We start from the raw sequence: 25,207 nt of genomic DNA, 5'->3' as shown, positions 1-25,207 counted from the left end.
TCTGAGGAAAGAGATACAAACACAGTTGGAATATAGGATGATGTGGGAACCCAAAAAAGGGGTACCGAGTTTAACCTGGGGATTTCAGAGAAAGGTGGTAATCTTGAATGATGGGCAGCCAGGTAAATAAAGATGGAAAGAACCTTTCAGGCACAAGGAATTGTGTAAATAGAGACACTGGAGTAATCCGATACGATGTTGGGAAAGACACCAGATGGGTAAAATGTGACCTGTTAGGCAACATTTATCTTCCTAAGGGTATTGGCCTTTGGTCCTTGAGCATGGAAAGTCATTGAGGGATTTTAGGCACCCGTTTGATACGTCCAGGGAAAGTCTGGATATGATCCAGGGAAAATCTGGGGCCTTTGGGCCAAGTTTCAGACAAAACATAGCCTTTGGCTAATGTGGAGAAAACTTCCTCCTTAGGTTTAAGATGAGTGGAGATAAAGTTTCCTGACTGAACAATCAGGGGCCTCTGAGGAAGAGAATACACAATTTATTGACTTACAAATACAAAGGGAGCCAATGCTGAAGTGGTTCAAAGTTGGGCTTTTGAATAGGGCAGACCTAGCTTTGTTTCCCATTGGGTCGCTTTGCTAGCAATGAGACCTTCAGCAAGCTACTGGAGCTCTTCTGAGCCTCAGTTTCCCCACCTAAGAAACAGGCACTACAGTAAAACCTACTGCAGGTACCCGCAGAACTGAGGAGGTAATGAAAGCGAGCTCCTCTGACTGCCTGATACTAGTCAGTGCTCTGCTCAGGATGTAGTTATTGTTTGGTTGGGATAAAGGGCCTATCAAGTAGCTAAGCTCGAAACATAAAACCTGCTACACTCACTGCGGAGGAAAGACTGCGGGGCTAGGGTGCCTTTCCTCCTTTGAATCCCCTGGTGCAGCCGAAGCCCGCGCCCCTTAAAGTGATCTCCAGTTGCCCAAAAGGCCCGCCAGGGATCCGCCAAAACCGGGGCGGGAGAGGCCTGGGGGAAGTTGGCAGACGCGCGGAGAAGAGGAGAAGCTGAGCCCGGGCCCCAGAAGCCGGGTGGCGAAACATTTGACGCCTTCTATTTAAAGTCGCCGCGTTCGCCAGCCCGGGGCGGGAACCCGAGCCGCCCGGCAGGGCAGGGGAGGGCCGGGCAGGCCGGGCCAGAGCAGTCAGAGGGAGAACACCAGGCGCGGCGCGGGCGGCTCGGCTCGGCTCCGGCTCCGGCCCGGGAGAGGCGCGATGGCGAGCAGCGACAGCAACCACGCTACCGAGAGCTTCCTCGGCTCCGACGGGGACGAGGAGGCGACCCGGGGGCTGGAGACCGAGGAGTCGGAGGGCGAGGAGGACGAGACAGCGGCGGAGTCGGAGGAGGAGCCGGACGCCAGGTAGCGCGAGCCCGTCTCCTCGGCCCTCAGCCCAGCGCCGCGCGGGGCCTGGAAGTGCTGCCGGGGGCAGGTGCTCCGCAGGGCAGCCAGCCGCCCCCTTTCTTCTCTGCTTTAGCTTCTCAGCCTCGAGGGTTCATTTCCCTCGAGCTAAGCATTTTGTCTGGAGTGCGCTGCCTTTTTAAAGAACTTGAAGGTGAAGGTGCTTGCTGTCAGCTTGGAGTGACAGGCCCGCCTGCAGCAAAGCTCATCATCCCCGCCCCCCAGCTCCTTGTGACTTGCTGCTCTTGTTTATTCCTGGAGATTAATTTAGGGTCCTGCCTAACCGCACAAATGTGCTGGATCGCTTACGGCTGGCCCAAGGCACCGTAGCAATCTTGAGAGCCTGAGCTAGGGGACGAGAGTGGAGTGCAGGCAGAGTGGGGCCGCCCTGGTACCTTCCGATGAATGGCTGTCTCCTGGGGGCCTGGCTCGGGGCTAGGTTCCTATAATGGGGCCTTATTTTGGCATAAAGGGCCATACATTCTTTGGAGAAAAGAAGCATGAGTTTCAGTGACCCCTGTACTTAAAATCCTGCTTCTTTTTTCATGGTCCCAAATATCAATGTTTCAGTGAAAGGTGAGAATGATGTATCGTCATTCTTTACCCCTTCTTCTTGGTTCTTCCTTGAAAGTTTTACAGTTAAAAGTGGCTCACCCTATGCCACATACAAACAATTAAGTGTTTACATGTCGTCTCATTTTAAACCCTTGCAGCAATGCTATGAGGTCATTGTTCGGTTACAGATGAAGAAACTGAGGCTTCATATAATTTTCTGAGGTTATAAGGCAAGTAAATGTGAGAACCAAGATATGAGCCTCGGTCTGTGAACTCCAGTGCTTTTATAGTGCAGGAAAGCTCATGATATACACATACCAATATTTATGTTGGATCAGAGAACTACTCTTCTGATATATCATTCAGTGACATGAATATGGCATATGGCACCCAGAGGTCTGGGTATGAATCCTATTAGCTGTTGTATCATGGGCACATTCCATCTTCTTTGAGCCCAACTTTCTCACCTGTAAAATAATAGTAATAATTTCTAATTCATAAGGATTGAATAAACTATGAACATGTGTAGGACTGCTTGGCTCTTAGTAGGTTCCCAATAAGTTTTAGTTTCTTATATTCTTTCAGATGAATTATTATCGGCAGCAAAGCTCTACTTTGTGCCCACCATTCATCAATGAGGAGAGAGTGATGATCTCAGTTTTCAATATGAGTAATGATCCTATTCCACTTTGGCTTACCTCTATTCATTCACTAAACATTCATGGAGTGCCTGCTATCCACCATGGACCATGCAAGGTGCTGAGGACACAAAAATTACTAAGAATCTATTACTGACTTCAAAGTGTTGATATTCTAGGTGGAGAAAGAGAAAAACATAATTATGTCATTAGCTATTAGAGAAGCTTTAAGAAAGAAAATGTCTGCATGAAGCACCTCAAAGTAGGGAGAAAGTCCTGGGATCCATACTACCTGGAAGGGTTGGAAAAGTTTTCACCATTGGAGCAGGGTTTTGAATCATAATTTAATGCCCCGGAGGGCTTGTAGTTTATGGATATCAAAAAAGGTTTATTGTTGTTAAAACCTTATACAAGAGCATGATCTGTAAAACCCACAGGATTTTGGAGCTGGGAGAGGCTTTAGAAACATGTATTCCCAACCATCCTTTAACAAAAACATCTATCCCCAACCAATCCTTTAACATACTCAGAAACGGTTAGGGGACATTTGTTCAAAGTTACACAACTGGCCGGGCGCGGTGGCTCACGCCTGTAATCCTAGCTCCCTGGGAGGCCGAGGTGGGCGGATTGTTTGAGCTCAGGAGTTCGAAACCAGCCTGAGCAAGAGCGAGACCCTGTCTCTACTAAAATTAGAAAGAAATAAAAATTAGCTGCGCATGGTGGCACATGCCTGTAGTCCCAGCTATTCGGGAGGCTGAGGCAGAAGGATTGCTTGAGCCCAGGAGTTTGAGGTTGCTGTGAGCTAGGCTGACGCCACGGCACTCTAGCCCGGGCAACACAATGAGACTCTGTCTCAAAAAAAAAAAAAAAAAAAAAGTTACACAACTATTTAGCAGTAGAATTAGGAGTGGAGTAGACCCAAGGTGTCTGGACTCCAATCTAATGTTCATTAATTTAGTCATTCAACAGATATTTATTGCACTCCTGTGCCAGGCACTTCCTAGGCACGAGGGATACAGCAGTGAACAAAACAAAGTCTCTGCCCTACTAAAACTGACTTTCCAGTTTTGGGAGACGAATATATAATATGTCAGGAGGAATAAGTTATATGAGGACAAATAAAACGGAATAAACTGATTTGCTGTTTTGGATAGGGTGGTGAAGAAAGCCCCTCTGAGGTGACACTTGAGCAGAGAGTGAAGGAATGAATGTCCTAGGTGAAGGGAAGGGCATGTGCAAGGCACAGAGGCAGGAATGTGTGGCCTGTTGGAGGAGCACAAGGAGGTCAGGTTGCTGGCGCAGAGCGAGCAAGCGGGACGCTGGTCAGAGCTGAGTTTACGAGAGAGGTGGGTTGCAGATCATGGCCTTTGTAGGCCATGGTAAGGACTTCGAATTTTATTCTGAGTAAAACAGGAAGCCATGTCTATTATACCAGTCAGTATTTAAAGATAAAAACAAGAAAAACATGTCGATCACAGTATTACTTGAAATAATAAGCACCTATCCATTCATATTTTCATTTAACTATAAGAATATTTTTTTGAACACTTACCATGTGCCAAGCACTGTGCTAAATGTTTCAAACTCACGGTTTCCTGCAGGAGAGAGATACGTTATGTAAATAGAACTTGTTACTTTTGTATTTTTCTGACTGTAGACCAAAAAAGCCCAGCTCTTTCAGCCTTTCCCACGGATCCCTTAGAAACTTTTCAGCATTTTTATTTTGGATCATCTTCTGTTGGTCAATTTTAATTTCTTTATTTAAGCTCAGAGGATTTTGGCCACAGCAGTACCCAAAACTTAAAAATCACCTTCAATTGCAGCTTTGCCAGTGCCGATATAACTCTGTCTAAGCTGACAGAATTAAAATTGTTGGTGACATTCACATTGAACTAATCATTGTAGGAAACAAACCTTTTGGAAGGTGAAGGGAGTTTGTAAATGGCTTTTGTTATCAGTACGGAGCACTCTGTGTCCATATATCTATTTATATGGTGTCTCCCACTGATGTGCTTACCTAGGTGTTTTGACAAGTGTGTTATTTGAGCCAGCCCTCTTCTGAGGTCAGTGGAAAGAGCTGGGCATGGGAGGGGTGAGTGCTCAGGATGCCAGAGGCTGAGGGAGGAGAGAAGATAAAACAGGGGCACTCAAAGCCAGAAATTGAAGAGCTATTTAAGTGTTGTCTGCATGGAGATTACATGCCCTTGTTAAGACTTTGATTCAACATACAGGAATACAGCAAGAGTTGGGATTATTTATTTTTTTCTTTAAAACAGCAAACCTACTAAAGTGTAGGACATCTGACTGATAGAATTTTACAAAAAAAAAAAAAAAATCTAAAATTCCCTGTATATTCTGAGCACAGGTTTAAATGAAAGCCTTGACTCCATTCAGACATTATAACCAAATTCCCCTTCCTACCAAGAAAACTTAGAGAATCAGGTACAAGAAACTGGATGTGGTTTGTACAAGAAAATGATCTTTGATTTAGTCCAGCATTATCCAATAGAAATATAATGTGAACCACATATGTAATTTAAAATTTTCTAGTAGCCACATTAAAAAAAGTAAAAAGAAACAGATGAAATTAATTTTAATAATTATTTTATTTAACCTATTATCCAAAGTATTATTTCAACATGTAAGCAGTATAAAATTATTGATATATTTCAACATGTAATCAGCATAAAAATTATTGATATATTTTACATTATTTTGTACTAAGTCTTTGAAATTTGATGTGTGTACTTTTAGCACATATCAGTTCACCCTACCGAGCCACATGTGGCTAGTGGCTACCATATTGGACAGTGCAGGCCTGATAATACCTAGAAATCTGTTGGCGTCTTTGGAATCCAAACTACTCTGTATGCCAGGCCCTGTTCTAGGTACCAGGGGCATAAACATGATTAGATGGCAGTCGTTTCTCTCAAGAAGCTCACAGTCTGGCGAGGGGAAGCAGTTAACTCCAATGTGATGTCATGAGCAGTGCAGTAAGGAATTAACAAAGGAATAGGGAAAAGACATTCTTCCTAAAATGGGATTTAGATTTTTTTAGAGTGACACTGCCGCTGGACAGAAAGGTATTCCAAGGACAAGTCGTGGTTAGGCATTCCTTTAGTTCCTGGTTCCAGCTCTTATGCTACTAACTGCTGCTCTGTCTAAGCTTTATTTTTGTCATCCGGAATCAGGATTTTCCAGAGTCGAGAATATTTGTTGAATGAGTAAGTGAATGATGTGAATAAATGGATAGATGGATGAATGAGTGAGTGAATGTGAAGTCATCCAGACTTCTTCATGAATCAAATTTAGTTGGGATGTTAAGCCTGTTAGGTCAGGTGAGATTTTTAGTGGTTGTTGACCATTCATTTACCAGGGATTGACAATGCCCAGTGACTCTGGAAATACAGTAGCTTGGAGGGGACAGAGATAAGTACTGAAGGATTGTTCAGTTAGGATGTCTGCAGTCATCATCCCCACTTTCCGTGACTTGTCAGAATGCTGCCCCTAGACTGACCCTTGAGCCAGATCATACATGGAAGGATAAGAATAGGCTTTGCTTTTTGCCCAGAGAAAAGTCCTGGATTAAGGCAACTGGAGTGGATTCAATTCCAAAATTTCACATCCTAATCTGCTATGTCCAAAATATGTGGGAAGATTAATTGATGCCACTATTCAGACTACCAAACTCTAAATACTCAAAGCCCTCTCATGGAGCTGTTACTATGTTTTCTTCACTTGAGTATGCTTCTCTTAAAGAAAAATCCACATGCTAAAGAGAAATTTACATTCACTGTTGTACACCACGAATACATACAATTTTTGTCAATTAGAAAAATTTTTAAAAAGAAATTTACATTTACCACAGATTTCCTGATAATGGCTGACTTCACTAAGGCACTTAAAATTATTGATTGTAAATAAACTTAATTTTTTCCATGTAAAGAAATGTATCTACTGTAAGAAAATAAGCTTATTCATTCAACATTATCGTGTAGCCAGGTGACACTACTGTGTGCCAGACAATGGAAACATGGGGTGAACCAAATAGGTAAAGGTCATAATCTTCAGAGTTTGCCTCTGGGGAGGGAAGACTTTAACAAATAATCTCACAAGTAAAATGAATTGGTCCTAGGAGCTGAGGTAGGGGTCTCCTAGGACCCTGGCCCTTCAAGCCCCAGTCCCTGAAGCCTCCTAATTCATTCTCCTTGGAGTTTTCTGTCAGTCTCTAAGTCCTTCTTGTTAGTCCTTCTCCATCTACCTACAGCCTACACAGGCTTCACTGTACTGTGGTGCGCATCTGGCAGGAGAGCCTGGCTGCTGCCAACACTTACCTAGAAGAGACCTTAGATATCATCTCTCTGAGTCTCTTATGCTTCTGACGAGTGAATAAACAGAAGTTCAGAGAAGAAGAGGAAACCAACACTTACTCAAGGAACCTGCAGCCTTCTGGATCCTTGAGTGAATCCAAATTATACAGAATAAAGGGATTTGTTCTGTGAAATTTGGATTTCGTCAAGGGGCTGCACGGGGATCTGAAGGGCCACAGGTTCCCCACCCACCCGGGGAGTTATTTTTACAGTAGCTCTATGCTATAGGCATTGTTTTCATCCTCATTTTATGGAAGAGAAAAATGGAGGCTTAGCGATATTGAGTAATTTACCTAATTTCAAACAGTTGGTAAGCGTGCTAGCTAGGTTCTAATCCTAGTCTAATGGCAGGGCCAGTGCAGGAATGCTCATGAGTTTGGTTTTTATCTCGAGATGATATAACATAATATAATATAACATATATAAAATACACACATCAGGTTTTCTTTTCTTTTCTTTTTTTTTTTTAGGGACAGGGTCTCACTCGGTAGCCCAGGTTGGAGTGCAGTGGCACCATCATAGCTCACTGCAGCCTCCAACTCCTGGGCTTAAGGGGTCCTCCTGCCTCAGCCTCCCCAGTAGCTGGGACTACAGGCACACACTACCATGCCCGGCTTCACGCATCTATTCTTTATTAGCCAATTTCTTTCTTTTTTATTTGAGTAGAATTTTACTATTTTAAAATAATTATTTCAATTTACTTCAAACTTTTTAAAAAGCAACAGCATAGAAGATGCAGAAAATCTACATGGTAGCTAATCTTGACCAGCACTTTAGCTATATTGAGTTTGCTAATGTAGATCTTATGTTTAAAAATAGACATTAGGCAATCCAGTGTGATTGCATTTTCATAAGGCCAAAGATAGTAACACCAAAATAACTTCCTTATATGCTGTTTGGGATCATGTGATAAACCTTCAGTAGGTATTTACCATAATATGTAAAAAATTCAGATCCTCTGTTTAAAAGACAGAATTTATATTAGTTTGTGGTAGCAAACTTTGAAGTTTTTATATCTAGGTTCCCCCCACCCAAGAGGCATGAGGAGAAGGAAGTGAGATAATGTCTTTGGCTCTTAGAGTTTTGGGATCTCCGATAAGGGCTTCAATAAATCCCTTTTCATCCAGCACCATTTTGGCCATAAACCAGGTTATATTGCATTTTTTAAAACCCCACCTGATAGTATTGAAAAGACTTGGATTATCATCCTGGCTCTGCCACTTGCTGGCTGTGTAATTTGGGGCAAATACTTCCCCAAGTCTTTACCATGGCCTTCAAATCCAGCCTGACCTGGCCCCTGCTTACCTCTCTCAGCTTATCTGCTGTGGCTCTGTGTGTTCCCTACACTCCAGCCAGCTGCCTGAGCCTGTCCCTGCATCCGGGCCTTTGTGCTCACTGCCTGCTCTCCCAGTCTGTTTCTCCCCCAAATCCACCATTCACGTTTCAGTGCAAATGTCACTTTCCTAAAAAGGCCTTCCTCAATCACCCTGCCTAATGGGCTTAGTTCACTCCTTTCCTGCCTTTTACCATCACAATATATACAATTTCACATTGCTCTTCATTGCACCTATCACCGTCTGAAATTGTGATTTTTGGTTTATTTATTGTTTCTTGCCACCACTGAGTGTAAACTCCATGAGGGGAGGGGCCTTGCTGCTTCTCTCTTGCATTGCCAACAGCTAGAACACAGTGTCTGGTACACAGTAGGTGCTTAAGAAATGGTTGTTGAATGAATAAGTGCTTGGATTTCACCAAAACTTTTCACCCCCAGGATCTCAGCTCCTTCTCTCTAACACCATTCATATCATCACCCCCCTAACAAATCATCTATCTCTTAGGTGCCAAACTAATAAAGGGCACAGAGAATCAAAACTGAGAATTAGTCATTGAATCCGGCAAAATTAAGTCAATAGGGAGAGATTAATAACTTAAAGAAATGCAGACATCTTTGGGAGGATTAATAGTTTAAACCTATTTAAACCCATCTGCTTTAGGTTGGATTTACTTTTGAACAGATCCTTCCAAATACATGATGTAGGATACTCTTCTGGGAGAAGAGGGCACTAGAAAGGGAAAAATGGAAAGTGGGTGCTTAGAAGAGGAGTGAGAGGGCACCCAAAGCAGACTGAGTGCTACGGTTGGGTCTCAGTCTATCTGCTCACTGGAGAGAGCCTGGGGCATCGCCCAGGAACCTGCAGAAAACAACTGACCCCAAACCCTGGGCCTCAGTCACTGATAACTCCCAGCGGAGTGACATTCTTATTTCCCCAACTCCTTAGAGAATCCGGACTACAGAAAGGGGAGGGGGAGCGTATATAAAGTAAGTAGTGTTGACGTATAAACTGAAATTGCCTGATAACCAAATGTGTAGTTGAATCATCTGATAGAATCAGGACCCCTACTTAATTTCCATACTTGGCTTCTTGGAAGAAAATTCTGTTCCTCGACACCAACCTACGTGGGGAGGGAGATGCAGCCACTGTGGCTGCAGGTCCAAGGCAGAGAGAGGCCTGCTGGCATCAGAAAAATCAGGCCTCATCATCTGAATAGCTTACTGGAATCAGTAGTCTATTTCATCTTAAAGGAAAATGGCAAGAAGTGGCAACAATTTCTTAGAATTTTCTTTCTACTTATTTCTGTTCCAGTTCATACTTGCTGCTCAGCCTGCCAGTTTTCACTTGTCAATCCCGCAAGTTTCTTTAGACTGAGTTTGCATAGTTTAACAGTTGAGAATCGTGAATTCAGATACCCAGACTTTAGTAGCAACACTACCACTGAACAGGTTTCAGTTTGCCAGTAAAGCAGAGTTATGTAAGTTATTTTCTGTAGGTGAGGAGGTGCTGCTGTGGGTTCCAGAATCTTCAGCAATTAGGATTTTGAGTTGCAATAGAAGCTAACTGTGATCAATTTAAGCAGAAAATGACTTAGTGGCTCATAGGATCATGAGAAGGTTGGATAACTAGTCTTTAAAATCCAGGAACAGCTCCTGAAACCATGCCTTAAAACTGGTCTGATGAATCATTACAACTAAATTATAAAAAGACAAGTAACCCAATTTAAAAGGGGGAAAGGATCTGAGTAGACAGTTCTCCACAGAAAATATACAAATGTCCATTGAGCACATGAAAAGATGCTCAACCTCATTAACCATCAGAGAAATGCAAATTAAAACCATCAGATGGGATGGCAATAATTAAAAAGACAATAATAAAAAGTGTTGGTGAGGATGTAGAAAAATGAGAATCCTCATACAGTACTGATGGGAATATAAAATGGTGCGACCACTTTAGAAAACAGTCTGGCAGTTCCTTGAACAGTTAAACACAGAGTTACCATATGACCCAGCAATTCCACTCCTAGGTATATACCCAAGAGAAACGAACACATGGGTCCACATAAAAACTTGTACATGAATGTTCACGGCAAACTATTCATAATATTAATAGCCAAAAATGGAAACAACTCAAACGTTCATAAACTAATGAATAGTTAAAGAAAATGTGGTATATTCATACAATGGAATATTATTTGTCCATAAAAAGGAATGAAGTACTGAGACCTGCTACAACATAGATGAACCTTGAAGACATTATGTTAAGTGAATAAGCCAGACACAAAGGACCACATATTGTATGATTCCATTTATATGAAATGTTTAGAACAGGTGCATCTATAGAGATAGGAAGTAGATTAGTGGTTGCCTAGAGCTGGGAGGGAGATGTGAAGGGCATTGGGAGGTGATACTTAAGGAGTGTGGAATTTCTTTTTGGGGTGAAGAAAGTGGTCTAAAATTGATTGTGTTGGTGGTTGCACAACTCTGTGAAAAGCCATTGAATAGTACACTTTAAATGGGTGCATTGTATAGTATGTGAATTATACTACAATAAAGCAGCTTTTTTTTTTTTAAGTTGTCTAGTGAGGAAACCGTTGCTGTGATATAGGGCAGTAGATGTCGCAATATGTAATGTGCTCAGTAGTGCAGCAGCTGTAACGCAGAGAGAACAAGGAGCTCCACCGTCTGTTTCTTTCATCAGTCTCTCCTAAGTCAGTCTGGAACACGTGGGAAGGTCATGGTTAGGAGAGTATCTACATTGTCACCTCTGGCTCCCCAGGACCCCCAAGGTGGGGAATTCGCCAAATGGGAAGAGAGATCAGTTGCTGGATGGTCAAAAAGGATGTCAGACGTCTACTGAATCAGCACAGGGCACTGGGCTAGGCTTTCTTCAGGTTTTGTTCCCTGATCCTCAGATCATTTAACACAGATGCAGTAGATTTTGTTTTTCCTATGGCTAGACAACACTTTATTTGAAAGTAGAAGAAATTAATGGAATTAGTTAATATTAATGGAACGAGTTAATATTTTCCTAAGACATTTAATTGCAAATACAATATAGAGCAGTGAACAGATACAACCGTATGAGGTTGAAGTAGGTTTTGCATTAAATAATCAGTTGAATCTATTTGCTGTTTATTCTAGCACAGACTTTCCATTTACAATAAACAAACAAATCTTTACCTTTGGTCTTAACATGAGCTGTCCTACATACCTTGGTATCTCTGCTTTGGAGTTTCAAAGCTCTTTTGAAATCCCTTCACTGTTTGCTATTATCAGAAAGTTAGTTCCTTCTAATCCATTTAGTCTGTGTATCCGGGCCAGTCCTCCTTTGGAGAATAGTGCACCAATTCATGGAGTGGGTTACTAGAGGGCTACTATAGATGACCCTGGCCAAGGGAAGACTCAAGTAGTGTCAGATTCTCTTCTCTGGTAACTTGGAAATGGTAACACAGATTCTATTCAGTTAGCTTTAGAAGAGCAGTTTGGGGAACAGATCTCAACTTCTAGGAGATCTATTCAACTTAATTTTGATCTTTTCAGCAACATTTTGTACTAGAGTATTGATTTTTATGTTTGCAAATTATTAAATAGTTCATTTTTCTATTGGTCAAAAAATATTCTAAATGTACATCTGTAAACTGTCCAAAATGTAAAGAAGAAAGTTAGATAAAATTGCTGAGCATAATTTGTTGTCTGATGTGGAATTCAGGGGATAGAAAAGGGCATTTAATGCTAAATAAAAGCTATCTACCAAGGCAGGGAGCCCAGAGTATAGAAGATGGGCAGGGAGGTGACCCAATACATAGGGAAAGGATAGGACCCCTACCAGGGTCTGAATGCTGGATCATACTCAAGTGTGTTTCTAAAACCTTAAAATCTCCACCAAATATAGAGCACCTACAAAGAATGCCTCTGGCTTAGAATTCCGTGAACGTATCCTATTGTCCAAGAGTCTGAAAGCTGTTCGAATTGATCCTATAACCCAGGAGAGGCTCCATCCTTCATCAAAGCAAGTCATGCCAACAACAACCAGAGGGGAGGTTGTATTGCTTTTCCTACCTCTTTCTTTTCATTCTCTGGAATATAGAGACTAAAGAGGGAAAAACTATAAAATACCTTTTCCAAAAGCCAGGAATGGGTTGGGGGTGGTAGCTCACGCCTATAATTCTAGCACTCTGGGAGGCCAAGGTGGGAGGATCACGAGGTCAGAGTTCTAGACCAGTCTGAGCAAGAGTGAGACCCCCGCCCCCCGACCCCGCGTCTCTACTAAAAATAGAAAAAAATTAGCCTGGTATGGTGGCACCTGCCTGTAATCCCAACTACTCTGGAAGCTGAGGCAAGAGAATCACTTGAGCCCAGGAGTTTGAAGTTGCAGTGAGCTAGGCTGACACCATGGCACTCTAGCCCGGTGACAGAGCAAGAATGTCTCAAAAAAAAAAAAAAGAAAAGAAACCAAAAGCCAGGAATGTCTGCCTTTGTTTTTGGTTTATCTCTTAATTTCCTCCGGGAATAATTTTCTGTTACAATGAAACACTAGTAAGTCCAAGACAACTCTGTAGACTATGGGACTAAGGGTGTGATCTGGGGATAGCCATGTTTAGGAGAGAGGGAGGCGGGGAGAGAGAGAGAGAGAAAGAGAGAGAGAATACTTGCAGGGAGGAGAGACAGACCAGAGCCACACTGACACGTCAGAGAGAGAGCTTCTTTGATTCCAGACAGTTTTCCTGTTTCCCCTTCCCTGTGAGGCCTGGACACACCTCTGGCCCTTGGATTCTAAGAAAAATCTCTATTTCCTTAAAATAAATCCCCTCTAAGTAACTTGAGAGAGATTGTTCCTTACCATCAAGAATGTCTTAACCCTTTCTTAACATTTCTAACAATTTTTAAAATATTTCTCCTACAGACCTTGTCTGTATACTTACTTATCCTTCCTCAGGACTAGCCAAAAGAACCCTCTGAAGGTGGAGTCATGCCCCACATGTCCAGAAATGCTTTTTTTCCCACAGTCAGGAATCTTTTGGACATCAATAGCCCCAATACTGAAACCCAAAGCTACCATTACTCCTTGGCCACAACATGCCACCCGAAAAAATTTTAAAAACATGCTTTAGATCTGAAAGAACTTATCTTTCCCACCCATACACCCTGCAAGTATTTTCAACTCTGTTGAACATACAGTTACAGACTTGAAGAGAGATCTGTAATGACCTAATACCAACTTTAGCATATACCATCCAAGAGCTGGTATTGAAAAGGTCTTGCTTGAGCTCAGTTTGACCTCAAGAATCAGCATCCCAGACTTTCTTTGAATCTCTCCCGGAATTGTAAAGGATCTCATACTAGCAGTTCTCCAGACTACCCTGTTGAGAACCACCTGACCTCTTTGAGCCTCACAGACTCTGAAAGACGTAGGTGCTACCACCACCTGCTTCACAGGTGCACGTGGGGTAAAGGAGAATGTGAAGGCAGGAGCAGGGCATGGATGAGTGTCAGTTTCCTCTCCCCTCCCTTCAGTAGAATCTACCAGCACCCCTGACTTGAGCAGGTCTTGGGTTCTTATTGTCATCTCTAGCAATGCTGTTCCCCAGCCACCACTCCTCACCCTGCACCCTTAGTGGAGGGGCACTCCCATATGCAAAAATAACTTCTCGTTTTTTGCTTTAATTTTAAATCAAAATCAGGAGTGAACTCCAATCTGCACTGTACCTCTCTAGTGTCTTTTCTCTGATTTCCTTGGTACAGGTTGTCAGACAATGTTAAAGTTTTTGTAGTATTTGAAATACATTTCAGGATCGCATTAAAATATATTAGTCCTAAAGCCCCGCTGCAATAATTGTCAGCTTTGACCCAGAATAGGGTCAGGGAGGAGGTACCTGCAGCTGCTGAGATGTATAATTGAACAGCTCTCTCAGCAGAACTTCATGAATGGTTCTGGCACTAAAAAGGATTTCCTTTTTCTTTCTATTTGTTTATGGACTGTGTGTAACTTGTCTTTGGAACTCATAATACACACTCCTAGATGTTGACTAAGTGGATGAATAATGAAGGGGTGATACAGGGAAGAATAATTAGAAAACACATCAATTTTGCTTGGTTACACTTTCCTGAGGAAATCATTGTTAAAGAGGTGCCTCCGCCTTAATTATAGGCTTATTAATAAATTAAAGTGGGTTTGTAGAACTTCAGAGTTTGGGCTTCCCAAGGTTAATTCAATGTTGGAAAGGAAAAGGAAGAGAACAAACATATGGAACATTTGTCCTTTGCCAAGAATCGTACGAGGTATTTTGCATGTATCATCTCAACATAGCTGTCTTCTGAAGTAGATGTTAGTCACCCTGTTTAACTGATGACGACTTTCAAGCTCAGGAAAGGAAGGAGAAATAATTTGCTCAAGCACACACAGTCTTTGTCTGTACTGCTGTAACAAAATACCTGAGACTGGGTAATTTATAAAGAACGGAAATTTATTTCTCAGAGTTCCGGAGTCTGGCGAGTCCAAGATCAAGGCACTACAGATTCAGCGTCTGGTGAGGGCTTGTGCCTTCTCGCTCAGTCCTCACATGTCAGGAGGGGCAAAAGGGCCTACGACACTCCCTTCAACCTCTTTGATAAGATCGCCAAGCCCATGCAGGCTCTGTCCTCATGGCTTAATCACCTCCGAAAGGCCCCACATCTTAGTACTACCACATCGGTGATTTAGCTTTAACATATGAATTTTGAGGGACACATTTGGACCATAGCACATAGTGAGTAGGTAGTGAAGCCAGGATTTAAACCCAGGCCTCTCTGAGGTGAAAACTGCTATTTCCATCTCTATCGCGTCAGCTTAGCACTGTCGAATATATTAAGATATAAGATATTAAGATAACGACACATGGTTTCTGCCTCAAGAAACTTATTGCCAAGTAGAACACACATGGTAAATGCTAATTATAATAATATAAAGTAGCATTTAATAAGCATTATGGTAGAATTATCAGAGTACTCTGCCAACAGAGAATTCCAGTAACCCTCAAGTATTGTATTTCATATAAGGGAGTGAGCTCCCCAAGAGCCAGCTCAGTCACACTTCGATTTTCTAAAAACAGCTATCCAGGCTGGGCTCACATGGTACCCAGTGTTGATAAGGGGGTGGGTAGGAATGTGAGGCTCTTGTCCACACTACTGATAGGAATGCAAATTAATCAAACTTTCTGGAGGGAAAATTGGCAATATGTATAAAAAGCCTGAAAAAATTACTTTGCTTTTGACCCTCAAATTCTACTTCCTAAGGTGTAATTCTAAGAAAACCAATGTGCTGAAAGATGTATCTATAAGGATGTTTGTCATAGCATTTTTTTATCATAGCAAAAACTTGGAAATAATCTAAATGTTCAGCAACAGGGTTTTGGGTAAAGAAAATGTTCTATCATGTGATAGAATGCTATGCTAACCATTCTCAAAGTGTGCTTCCCTCTCAGGGCATCCATAAGGTCAAAACTATTTTTATGGTAATACTAAGACATTATTTATAATTGCCACTTTCATTCTCTCATAAGTATGAGAGTATATAAAGTATATAAGAGTATATAGAGTATGAAAAGCTCATTGATTTTTTTTTTCAGATTCTACATTGCAACTAATCTTTAAAAAACGATTACTTTTCAAGTTTTGGTACGATATAAAGAAAATATCCACAGTTTTTGAAAATTACTCTTCCCTTTTCCAACTACATATCTGTGTGAGGCTAGATTTTCTTTACAGACTTTTATTAACAGAACATATCTATATTTTGATGCAGAAGCAGATGTAAGAATTCAGCTGTCTTCTGTGTGCAGAAATACAAAATAATGCCACTCTTTTCACTAAATGTTTTTGTTTGTATGTTTTGGAAAACAGAATTACTTTTTGTAAAATATGTTATTGATGTTGACATATATTAGGTTATTATTGTTATTTTTAGATGAATTAATAAAAATCGAAACATTTCTTATAATTGCTAATACTATAATATCGAAAAATACAACCTATATAAGTGAAAGCTTTTTGAGGTCCTTAATAATTTTTAAGAGTATAAACTGGATTTGAGTCCAAATAATTTGAGAATAGCTGTTGGAAAATAATATTTAATAGCATGAAAAAGTGTTCAGAATATACATACATATTTTAAATTTTTTTGTTTTATCATTTTTGGTTTTTTCAGTTTTTTCTTCTGTGTTTCTTTTTGTTTGTTTTTTAAAAATTTTTTAGAGAATATATTTATAAGTTTAAAAAAGCACATTACAAAATATGATTTATGTAAAAGGAAAAAAAAAGGAACATCTCAGGATAGACCAAGAATGAAGGAAATATACCAATATATTAAAAGTGATCATCTTTGAGTGTTGAGACTGCTAGTTATTTTAATTTTATTTTTTGTGTGTTTCTATTTTTCTGCATACTCTACAGTGAAATTTATATTTGGTAATTTGGAAAAAATCTTTATTTTTAATGATAGGAACTAAAAATCTTGAACTTTCACCTGAGTTCAACTGAGGAACGGAGAAAAATGTTATTAGCAAGGGTTGCCTGTATTGTGCTTTTTAAAACATTTTACTGGATCAAATGCATATCATTTTTTACTGGGTTTTTGGTTTTTTCTCTTTTGTGGGTGATTAATAAGAGAATATTATGGGAAATTCATCTTAATTTTTAAACTCCTAAAAGAGATCTGGGGGTGCTTTAAAATCTTATAAAAATCATTTTGGGGATGCAATGTTTTACAATAATCCCATTTATTCTAACACAGTCCTCCATAAAAGTGAATTAAATTATTGACTCTCTAATTTCAAGATTTTACATGTCAGAAACAGGAAGGCTAGAACAGGCTATTAGCAAGTTATTTCCTAGAATATCAACAGTGATTTAATTTAATCTTTTTGTTTATTTTTCCCTCTGGAATTTTAGAGACTTCCTTTTATGAGTTTGGTTTTACTGTCTGGCTATGTTTTAGGCAAGATACTTCTTTCTTGTTTTTTTTTTTTTTTTTTTCCTGTTGGCGTTTAAGCCTGACAATGGGACCATCAGCTAGTTTCTCTGGATGCTTCTAATCTAGTAAGTTTGTGATAGCCAGGCTGTTGCTGATCTGCTTTCAAACTCACAGGAAGCAGGCACCCTGCCACCAGCCTAACGTTCCAGAATTTGATTAAAGTATAATAGCCACTAAAGGTGGTGCACAAAGAAAAAGAATGTAGAATACCTAGACAATTGCTTGAAAAGTTGAAGAGGAGGGATGCAAAGTTTGGTTGTTGATAAAGATTTTGTCACCAGACTTTGTAAATTGTATTCTTGAGAGATGAATCTTTCAGGCTCTCCAGTGTTAAGGTCACATTGAAGAGGGAAATTAACCATTTCCAAAAAAAGATAGTTTCCAAGAAACCCTTATGGATCATTGGTTTGAGAATAAAGAAAAAATGGAGATTGGGAAATTTTCTAAACATTTTATGTATGCACAAAGGAATACACTTTCTAATACTGCCCTTGTAGAAACCACAAAGTTAATGGTGTTAATGAGTTGTCATCCAGAGCTGATCTAGCAGGAAATATATGAGGATTTGTCAGTAACTATAACATCATGATTAATTTTCCTTGATGAATTATTGGCAGCATTAGTTTGGGACTAGCTTAAAATTCAGTGGAGGAACACTTGGAAATTAAAGAGAAGGTGTGTGGTTGTTGCTTGATCACAGATTTCAGCCTAACCCCCTTCCATCTTGCACTCCCTCTTTGCATACAACAGAGAAGGTTCTCGAAGATGCTTTTCTCCATAGCTGGAGGGTGCCCTCACTGTGCCTCCAGTGGAATCTCTCTGAGGTTTATTCACATAGGCCCAGGAGAGCCAGCCCACTGCCATTCAAGTCTCTCTGCTGGTGCCAGGCAAAAGGGTCCTCTCTCCCACAGCTCCAGGGCTGAGATGCATTTCACCCCTCCCTACTCATCTCAGCAACAACTGATGGAGTGAGGCCTTGGTGTTGGGGTTTTTTTACTTTTCTTAAAAAATGAAAGAGAAAAGAAAAATGTTGCTATACACTGTACTAGGCATATGGAAAAACCCTTATTCCATTTAACAGATGAGCTGGGTTTTATTTTTAAATCCATTATTATTATTTTCAAGGCTACAATGTAAGGGCTTTTTCTCTGTTGCAAACTTAACAAGAAAAATTGCTGGAGGGCCACCAAGGAAATCCGATCAGAGTTCTCCTACTTTTTGGACCAATTAGCCCTCATTCTTCCTGTTGTTACGGAGTTATAATTGTAGTAAAAAAAAAAAAAAAAAAAAAGTGTAACGGCTGAGGAGAAGTCTATCCTGGCTCACTGATTTATTTTAAAAAGATCCCAGCCTGACACATTCTGTTCAGATGAAATGCTCTGTCTCTTAGTTACCACCACCCAACATACACAGGAATTTGACAGCCGAGGCTGGTGGGGTACAGTTTCTGTTCTGCGCTAATACTCAGTAGCTATTGAAGAATTCCAGTGCTAAACAGTTAAGCCTGTGTTTAACTCCTCAGCTGGGAATCCCAGAACATGAATATTCTTATCCTCCATGGTTTTTCCCTTAAATCCTCAGCCAAGGTTGATGTTGCCTGCGATTGAGTCTCTTTTCTCCCTCTTGGGTCTCCCTGTATCAGTGGTTCTCAACGAATACATGTCTCAAGACATTTTTGATTATCACAACTGGAATGGAGTACTAATGGCATCTAGTGGGTAGGAGCCAGGGATGCTATTAAACATCCTCAGCACATAGGACAGTGTCTCTATCACAAAGAATTATCCAGCCCCAAATGTCAATAGTGCCGCCGTTGAGGAACCCCTACCTCCCAAGACCACAGATAATGGAGTTGCCCAAGGTTTGGTCTGAAGCAGTCGCTAAGCTCTGAACCAGACTTGCCACACCATAGTTTATTAATTTTGGTTCTCTGGACCTGGTATCTTTTTGTCCTTAGTTTTTGATAATAGTTGAGGTTTTTTGAGAGGTCTTCCTTGATCACTCTGCATAACATAGTACCCCAACTCATAGCCATCACCCTCTCTCCCATTCACCCTGTCTTATTTTCTTCATAGCGCTTATCGTCTCTCATCCTAGAATGTAAGCAACATGAGATCCAGGACTTTGTTTTATTTGCTGCTGTATCCTCATTGCCTAGAACAGAGTCTGGTATGTGGTAGGGGTTAAATATTTATTGACCAAATCAAATAATGAATCTGAGGGTAAAAGGAAAGAATATATGTGAAGGTATGTGGAAAGCCATTAAGTGATATGCAAATATAACTTATCATTGTTGCTGAAAACCAGACACCTGGTGAGTGTCAGAGCAAGCACTAGAATCCAGGTGTCCTTACTCCTGCTAGCAGGTGGTAACAGAGGCAGCTGTAGAGCTATCATGACTTGAAGCTAAAGTAACCTGACGCATTTCTTTTAAGAATACCAACTTTTATCTTTTTTGCATAATCTAATTCAAATTGTCAACTCTAGTCTTTCTAACTCATAGACACTTTTGCAGTGGATATTAATATTATTTATCACTGACCATGGTAATGTACCTTTAAACTTGGTCTGTGTTGTTTATAGAGCATCTTTCTATGCAGTTCTGGGCTTCTCAAATCTTGTGCAAAAAAGATACACATGTACCTGTGTGCGTCTGAGGGAGACCCACGTGGGATCTGGGCATTGCTGAGTTCTGACAGGCAGATTTCTTTTGGTCTGGTTGGTTCACACATCAGTCTGTGGTGGATACTCACGAGCACGTAGATTATTCATCCTATCTGTTCTTGCTATCAAGTCATGTCCTCTAGGTTGTACCACTAACAGATGGTATATTTATTTATATTGGGATTTGGCAAGTAAAATTACCATTACCCTCTTTTCCTTATCTAAGTTCTGAAACAATTGATAGATAAATCAAAGGAATGATAGAGATCAAAATATCAACTTTATTACTGATGAAACTGACATCAGAAAATGTGGCTTAGGTAGAGGACGACAATGTGCTTTCTAGTACCGAATCTCAGAAATAAACATTTAAATACCCAGTCATGGGCTCTGAAGAGCCACAGGCCTCTCCTTGTATGCCTCACAGCACAACGAACAGAGTAACATGGGGAAGAGCGATAACGAGAAGCTAGACCAGGAGTGTTATTCTAATAGATGTCCTTCTACAGGAGAAGAAACATCTGGAATTAGAAATCAGTGTCACAAATAATTATTTTAAATAAATTGCAATCATGTATTTTAAGAGATCTTACAGATAAAATGCTCCATTAAAAAAACTAAAAAGATGTGAATCTTTATATCACGGAGTTTATTCCAACATTCCTGTGTAGATGATGCAGGGAAATGTTCACATACAACACCTGAGTGTTCTCAAACTCAGCTGGGAGAATGTTGATTATGCCTAGTGTTGCTCTTGTACAGGTGAGGGGTTAGGCAAGCGCCCAGTTTTCTTTGCTGTGGAGCTACCTCCAGTAACAATGTCCAAATACATCCTAGGTTTCAGAAGAATAAAACAAGACAAAGTTAATTTATGTTTCTGTTATAAGTCTATAGCTGAGACCAAATTGATTAATTTGAAATGAACTCTTAAGACCTTGTAAAAATTTGTACCAAACGGTAACCTTGCTGTAAAAGACCATGTTTAACATAGTGCCTTCTTAGTACATAATTTGAGCTCAATAAATACTTGTTGAATGAATGAATCTTGACTTTGGGCTTCAATCTGAAGTCAGTTGAGAAAGTCAATGGTGATTGAGGAAGTCTTGTCCGTTCACCTGAAACAGAAACCTCATGGGAGTAAACACTAATGAATGGAAACTATTAATAGAAATGTACAAAAAGAGAAATACAAGTGCTTTTAAATAATTTTCAGTATGACTATACATAATTGGCTAGAGTAACCAAAACTCACTGTTTTCTCTGTAAAACAGACTGACGCCCCAGACAAGCTGACCACTGTTCTATAATCAGTACTCTCTAATAAGTACTCTTCTTTGTGTTGTATTTTTACTAAGGATCAATTGTGATTGTTCTCCAACCTTTTTGTACTAGCTGTGCTTGTTATTGTTATAACATGATTTAATTAAATGTTGCTTAAGCTGATGAAATACTAGTACAAAAATAAAAGAGTTGTTGTTCCCATGAAAACAAAGTTGAATGCTTTGGGAAGATTTCATAAGAGGAGAGCCTCTAAAAGAAACACTAAAAGACACGATCCCTGCTCGCGGGAAGTGTACCGTCTTGTAGAGGAGCTAAGATTTACATACAAATAACTCGAATGTAAGATGGTAAATACCAAAGGAGAATATTACATTAGGATTCCAGAGATTCAGAGGGAGAAAATTACCTTTGGCTTGCAGCATCAGTGACAGCTACATGGAGCAGTTGATATATGAGCTGGTCTCTAAAGAAATACGAGGCAAAATGTACAGAGATGATTCATTCCAAATGAAGAGAAAGATATAAGCAAAGGCATGAAGGGTAAAGCCTATGTTTGGCTGGATCATAGAATTCATGAAGGGGAAAATAACTAGGTTTCAAATAATAGAGGGCCCTAACTTCCAGGCTTCTGAATTATCTGGTCGTTAATATTTATCCTTTCCATCTGCAATGAACTTGAGTGTTCTTAGTATAGCTACAAAATGAACCCTTTCTGTTATGGCATAATAATGCTGTATAATAATTTTTTTCATTCATGGTTTCATGAATTTTTTTCTTAACTCCCTAATGGCTAACAAGCTCTTTTTAATGTAAGTTGTTTTATACTACTTTTGTTTGGCAATGTGTATGATTTTTTTTCTGCTAAAGACATGGATATTAAATGAATTCTTGGTGAAATATTAATTGTAGAATTAGTGATTATATTTTTAAGAAGTCAGTTTTTTTAAGACTTATAAAATGCTAGCATTTTGTTTTATAAGATCACAAGTTTGCTGGGTCTTTTATGCTTTAAAACTATATTTCAGAGTTTGTAATATAAGCAGGGTCATATGTGTAATATGATCCCATTGTTATAACAATTGATATTTAATGCATTAAAAAAGATTTAGTTGGAAAAATATCCTACCCATTACCTTCTTTTGTTTTATACACTTCCTGTTAGTGTACTGTGATTGCTTGAGACAGAATAAGACCTCATTCAAATCCAAGGTATTATTCATAATTATATTCCTATCAAGAACTTTAATGGTACTTTAACTGCTGATCAGAGGAAGGAACTACTAGTTCCTAGAATACAAATTTTGAGTTTCGCAGAAACAAAGTGTGGTATAGTCATGTGCTGCATAATGATGTTTCATGTTTTGGTCAATGACAGCCCCATATATGACAGTGGTCCCATAAGATTATAGTACCATATTTTTACTGTACTTTTTCTATGTTTGGATATGTTTAGATATACAAATACTTACCATTGTGTTGCAGCTGCCTGCAGTATTCAGTGCAGTGACATGCTGTGTAGGTTAGTAGCCTAGGAGCAATAAGCTATACCATGTAGCCTAGGTGTGCAGCAGGCTACACCATCGAGGTTTGTGTAAGTGCACTCTGTGATGTTTGCACAAGGCTGAAATCGCCTAAGGATGCATTTCTCCGAATGTATCCCTGTCGTTAAGTGACTTGTGACTGGAGTTACAAATCTTAACCTTCAGATAATAGTTTGAGGACCCATTTCACTTCTTCAGAGTATAGGGTTGTTTTTTTTTTAAAGGAAAGAATGAGAGTGTCAATTCAAAACAAAGATACTCGGCTGGGCACAGTGGCTCACGCCTGTAATCCTAGCACTCTGGGAGGCAGAGGCAGGTGGATCGCTCAAGGTCAGGAGTTCGAGACCAGCCTGAGCAAGAGTGAGACCCCGTCTCTACTAAAAATAAAAAGAAATTATCTGGACAACTAAAAAATATATATATAGAAAAAATTAGCCAGCCATGGTGGCGCATGTCTGTAGTCCCAGCTACTCGGGAGGCTGAGGCAGGAGGATCGCTTGAGCCCAGGATTTTGAGGTTGCTGTGAGCTAGGCTGACACCATGGCACTCTAGCCAGGGCAACAGAGCCAGATTCTGTCTCAAAAAGAAAAAAAAAAAACAAAAATACTCATGATGAAATATGGGAAATTATTATTTTGGTAACTCCACTTTGATGGCTAGCCATTTTCCTCTTTAGAAATTTCAGTTTATACATATGTATTCCCTCTCTCATCTTTTCTTATAAAATGAGAAATACTTTCTCTGAAAGCAGACTCTGAGAAAGAAAAAAAGCAACAAAAACAAAAAAAAAATGAGATATATTATAAAGCCACAGGGCTCTTTCCACTCATGATTCTAAATAACTTAATTTTTAATAAGATGCTGGTCTCTGACCAAAGATGAAATGAAGAGAGAGAGAGAGAGAGAGAGAGAGAGAGAGAGAGAGAGAGAGAGAGAAGGTGTACCCAGGAAGAGTGATCATGGCCTACACAAGGAACACAGGGATTTTTGGCATGGTCATCATATTGTAGGACCTGATCCTTCAATTTGTAATGTCAGAAATTACGTTTTTTCAGCACATTTAATGAAATCTATCTCTTGAGAACTGATTTATACTAATACAACTCACAAAAAATAAATTTAGAAAATAAAATGTGCCTCCTAAGTCATTAGATTTATTGCACTGCATTCCTATAGATAAATCTACATGGGAAGCCAAGTAATACTGAGAAGGCTGCTTTGCGAGAATGCAGTCTGAGGGGGGTGGGTGAGATGATCTCCATAGCCAATATCATTTAACTATAAAATGCTGATACATGCATAGATGAGAACGCTTGCGTTCCTCAGTAAGAAGCAGTCCTGGAAGCATTTCTGAACCCTATAGGGACCATTTCCCTTCTGTTAATACATTGCTTCTTTAGACTGAGTATAATATGGCTATGGCTTAACACATGCTAATACTGTATAGCCATTCTCTGGTTCCTATTGGCTCTGTCTTTCGACTTTGGGTCTCTCAGTGAGCCAGACTGTTTATTCATACACACATTTTGCATATCCTGTGAACTTTTCCTGGAATGACCTCCCTGTCCTCACACCATCTTCTCTCCTCATCCATTTGGCAGGCTCCTCTATTTTTTCTTCTATGAACCACTCAAGGATCTTTCCTCTGTGAAGTCTTCTATTCTTTATTCTGTTCTCATTGTATCTTGCCTATCTTCTGTAATAGTATTTTTCACACTGTATTAAAATGTTTAGTTCTGTCTCCCTATTAGATTTTGCATTTCTTAGAATGTTCTGGCTTATTGTTTAGATACTAGGAATACAAAGTATAATAAAAGTTTTACTTTCACTCAGTAGAAGTTTATTAAATGAAGAAATAAATGAGTGAATGAATAAGCAAATGATTGATTGAGTGAATCCACCGTAGTAGGGCTCTACCTTCTCATAACTGCCGTTTCAGCACTCTCCTCAGCACTCATGAACTCATTCTAGCTGGTAATGAAAACTTCTATGGTCGGGCACATTGAATTTACAGTCAATAATTAACTCTAAATTGAATTTATAATTGAATTTTATAATGCTACTACAATCATGGGCATTCAAAATGCTGACTTCCCAGATGCATGTCATAACCTCAATTTTTAATTTCATCCTATTTCTGTTAAGTGACACGGAAGAGAGAAGAAGTAGTATGAGTTGAAAATTCTGTGAAATAACTTTAATTAGGTATGTAAAAGAGCTTGAAAAAACTGTTTAAAGTAAGATTCAGTTCAGGACCAAGCTAGAGTATTAATTCCTAGTTAAGTTCAGTAGTTTAATACCAAAGCAAGTAAGTAAGAGCAGAGTTTCTGGGGAAATGGACAAACTACTTTTTCCCACTGCTTCCCAACCCTTTTCACCCATGGCAGGTGTAGAAAATAATATTTATTG

At 39.8% G+C, this 25,207-nt stretch overlaps 1 protein-coding gene across 1 annotated transcript in view; it reads left to right on the top strand.

The window, feature by feature from the left end:
* The first annotated feature begins 1,155 nt into the window (after positions 1 to 1,155).
* CMYA5 (cardiomyopathy associated 5) overlaps positions 1,156 to 25,207 on the top strand; it is an 82,459-nt gene continuing 58,407 nt past the window's right edge. The window contains exon 1 of the mRNA XM_012664525.1: positions 1,156 to 1,367. Coding sequence (XP_012519979.1) covers positions 1,222 to 1,367 — 146 coding nt within the window. The 5' untranslated portion in view covers positions 1,156 to 1,221. The remainder of the gene's footprint in view (positions 1,368 to 25,207) is intronic.

This window comes from Propithecus coquereli, unplaced genomic scaffold (genome assembly GCF_000956105.1).
Source record: "Propithecus coquereli isolate 6110/MARCELLA unplaced genomic scaffold, Pcoq_1.0 Scaffold9, whole genome shotgun sequence".
NCBI classification, from domain to species: domain Eukaryota; kingdom Metazoa; phylum Chordata; class Mammalia; order Primates; family Indriidae; genus Propithecus; species Propithecus coquereli.
This window is presented reverse-complemented; position numbering and strand designations above follow the sequence as displayed.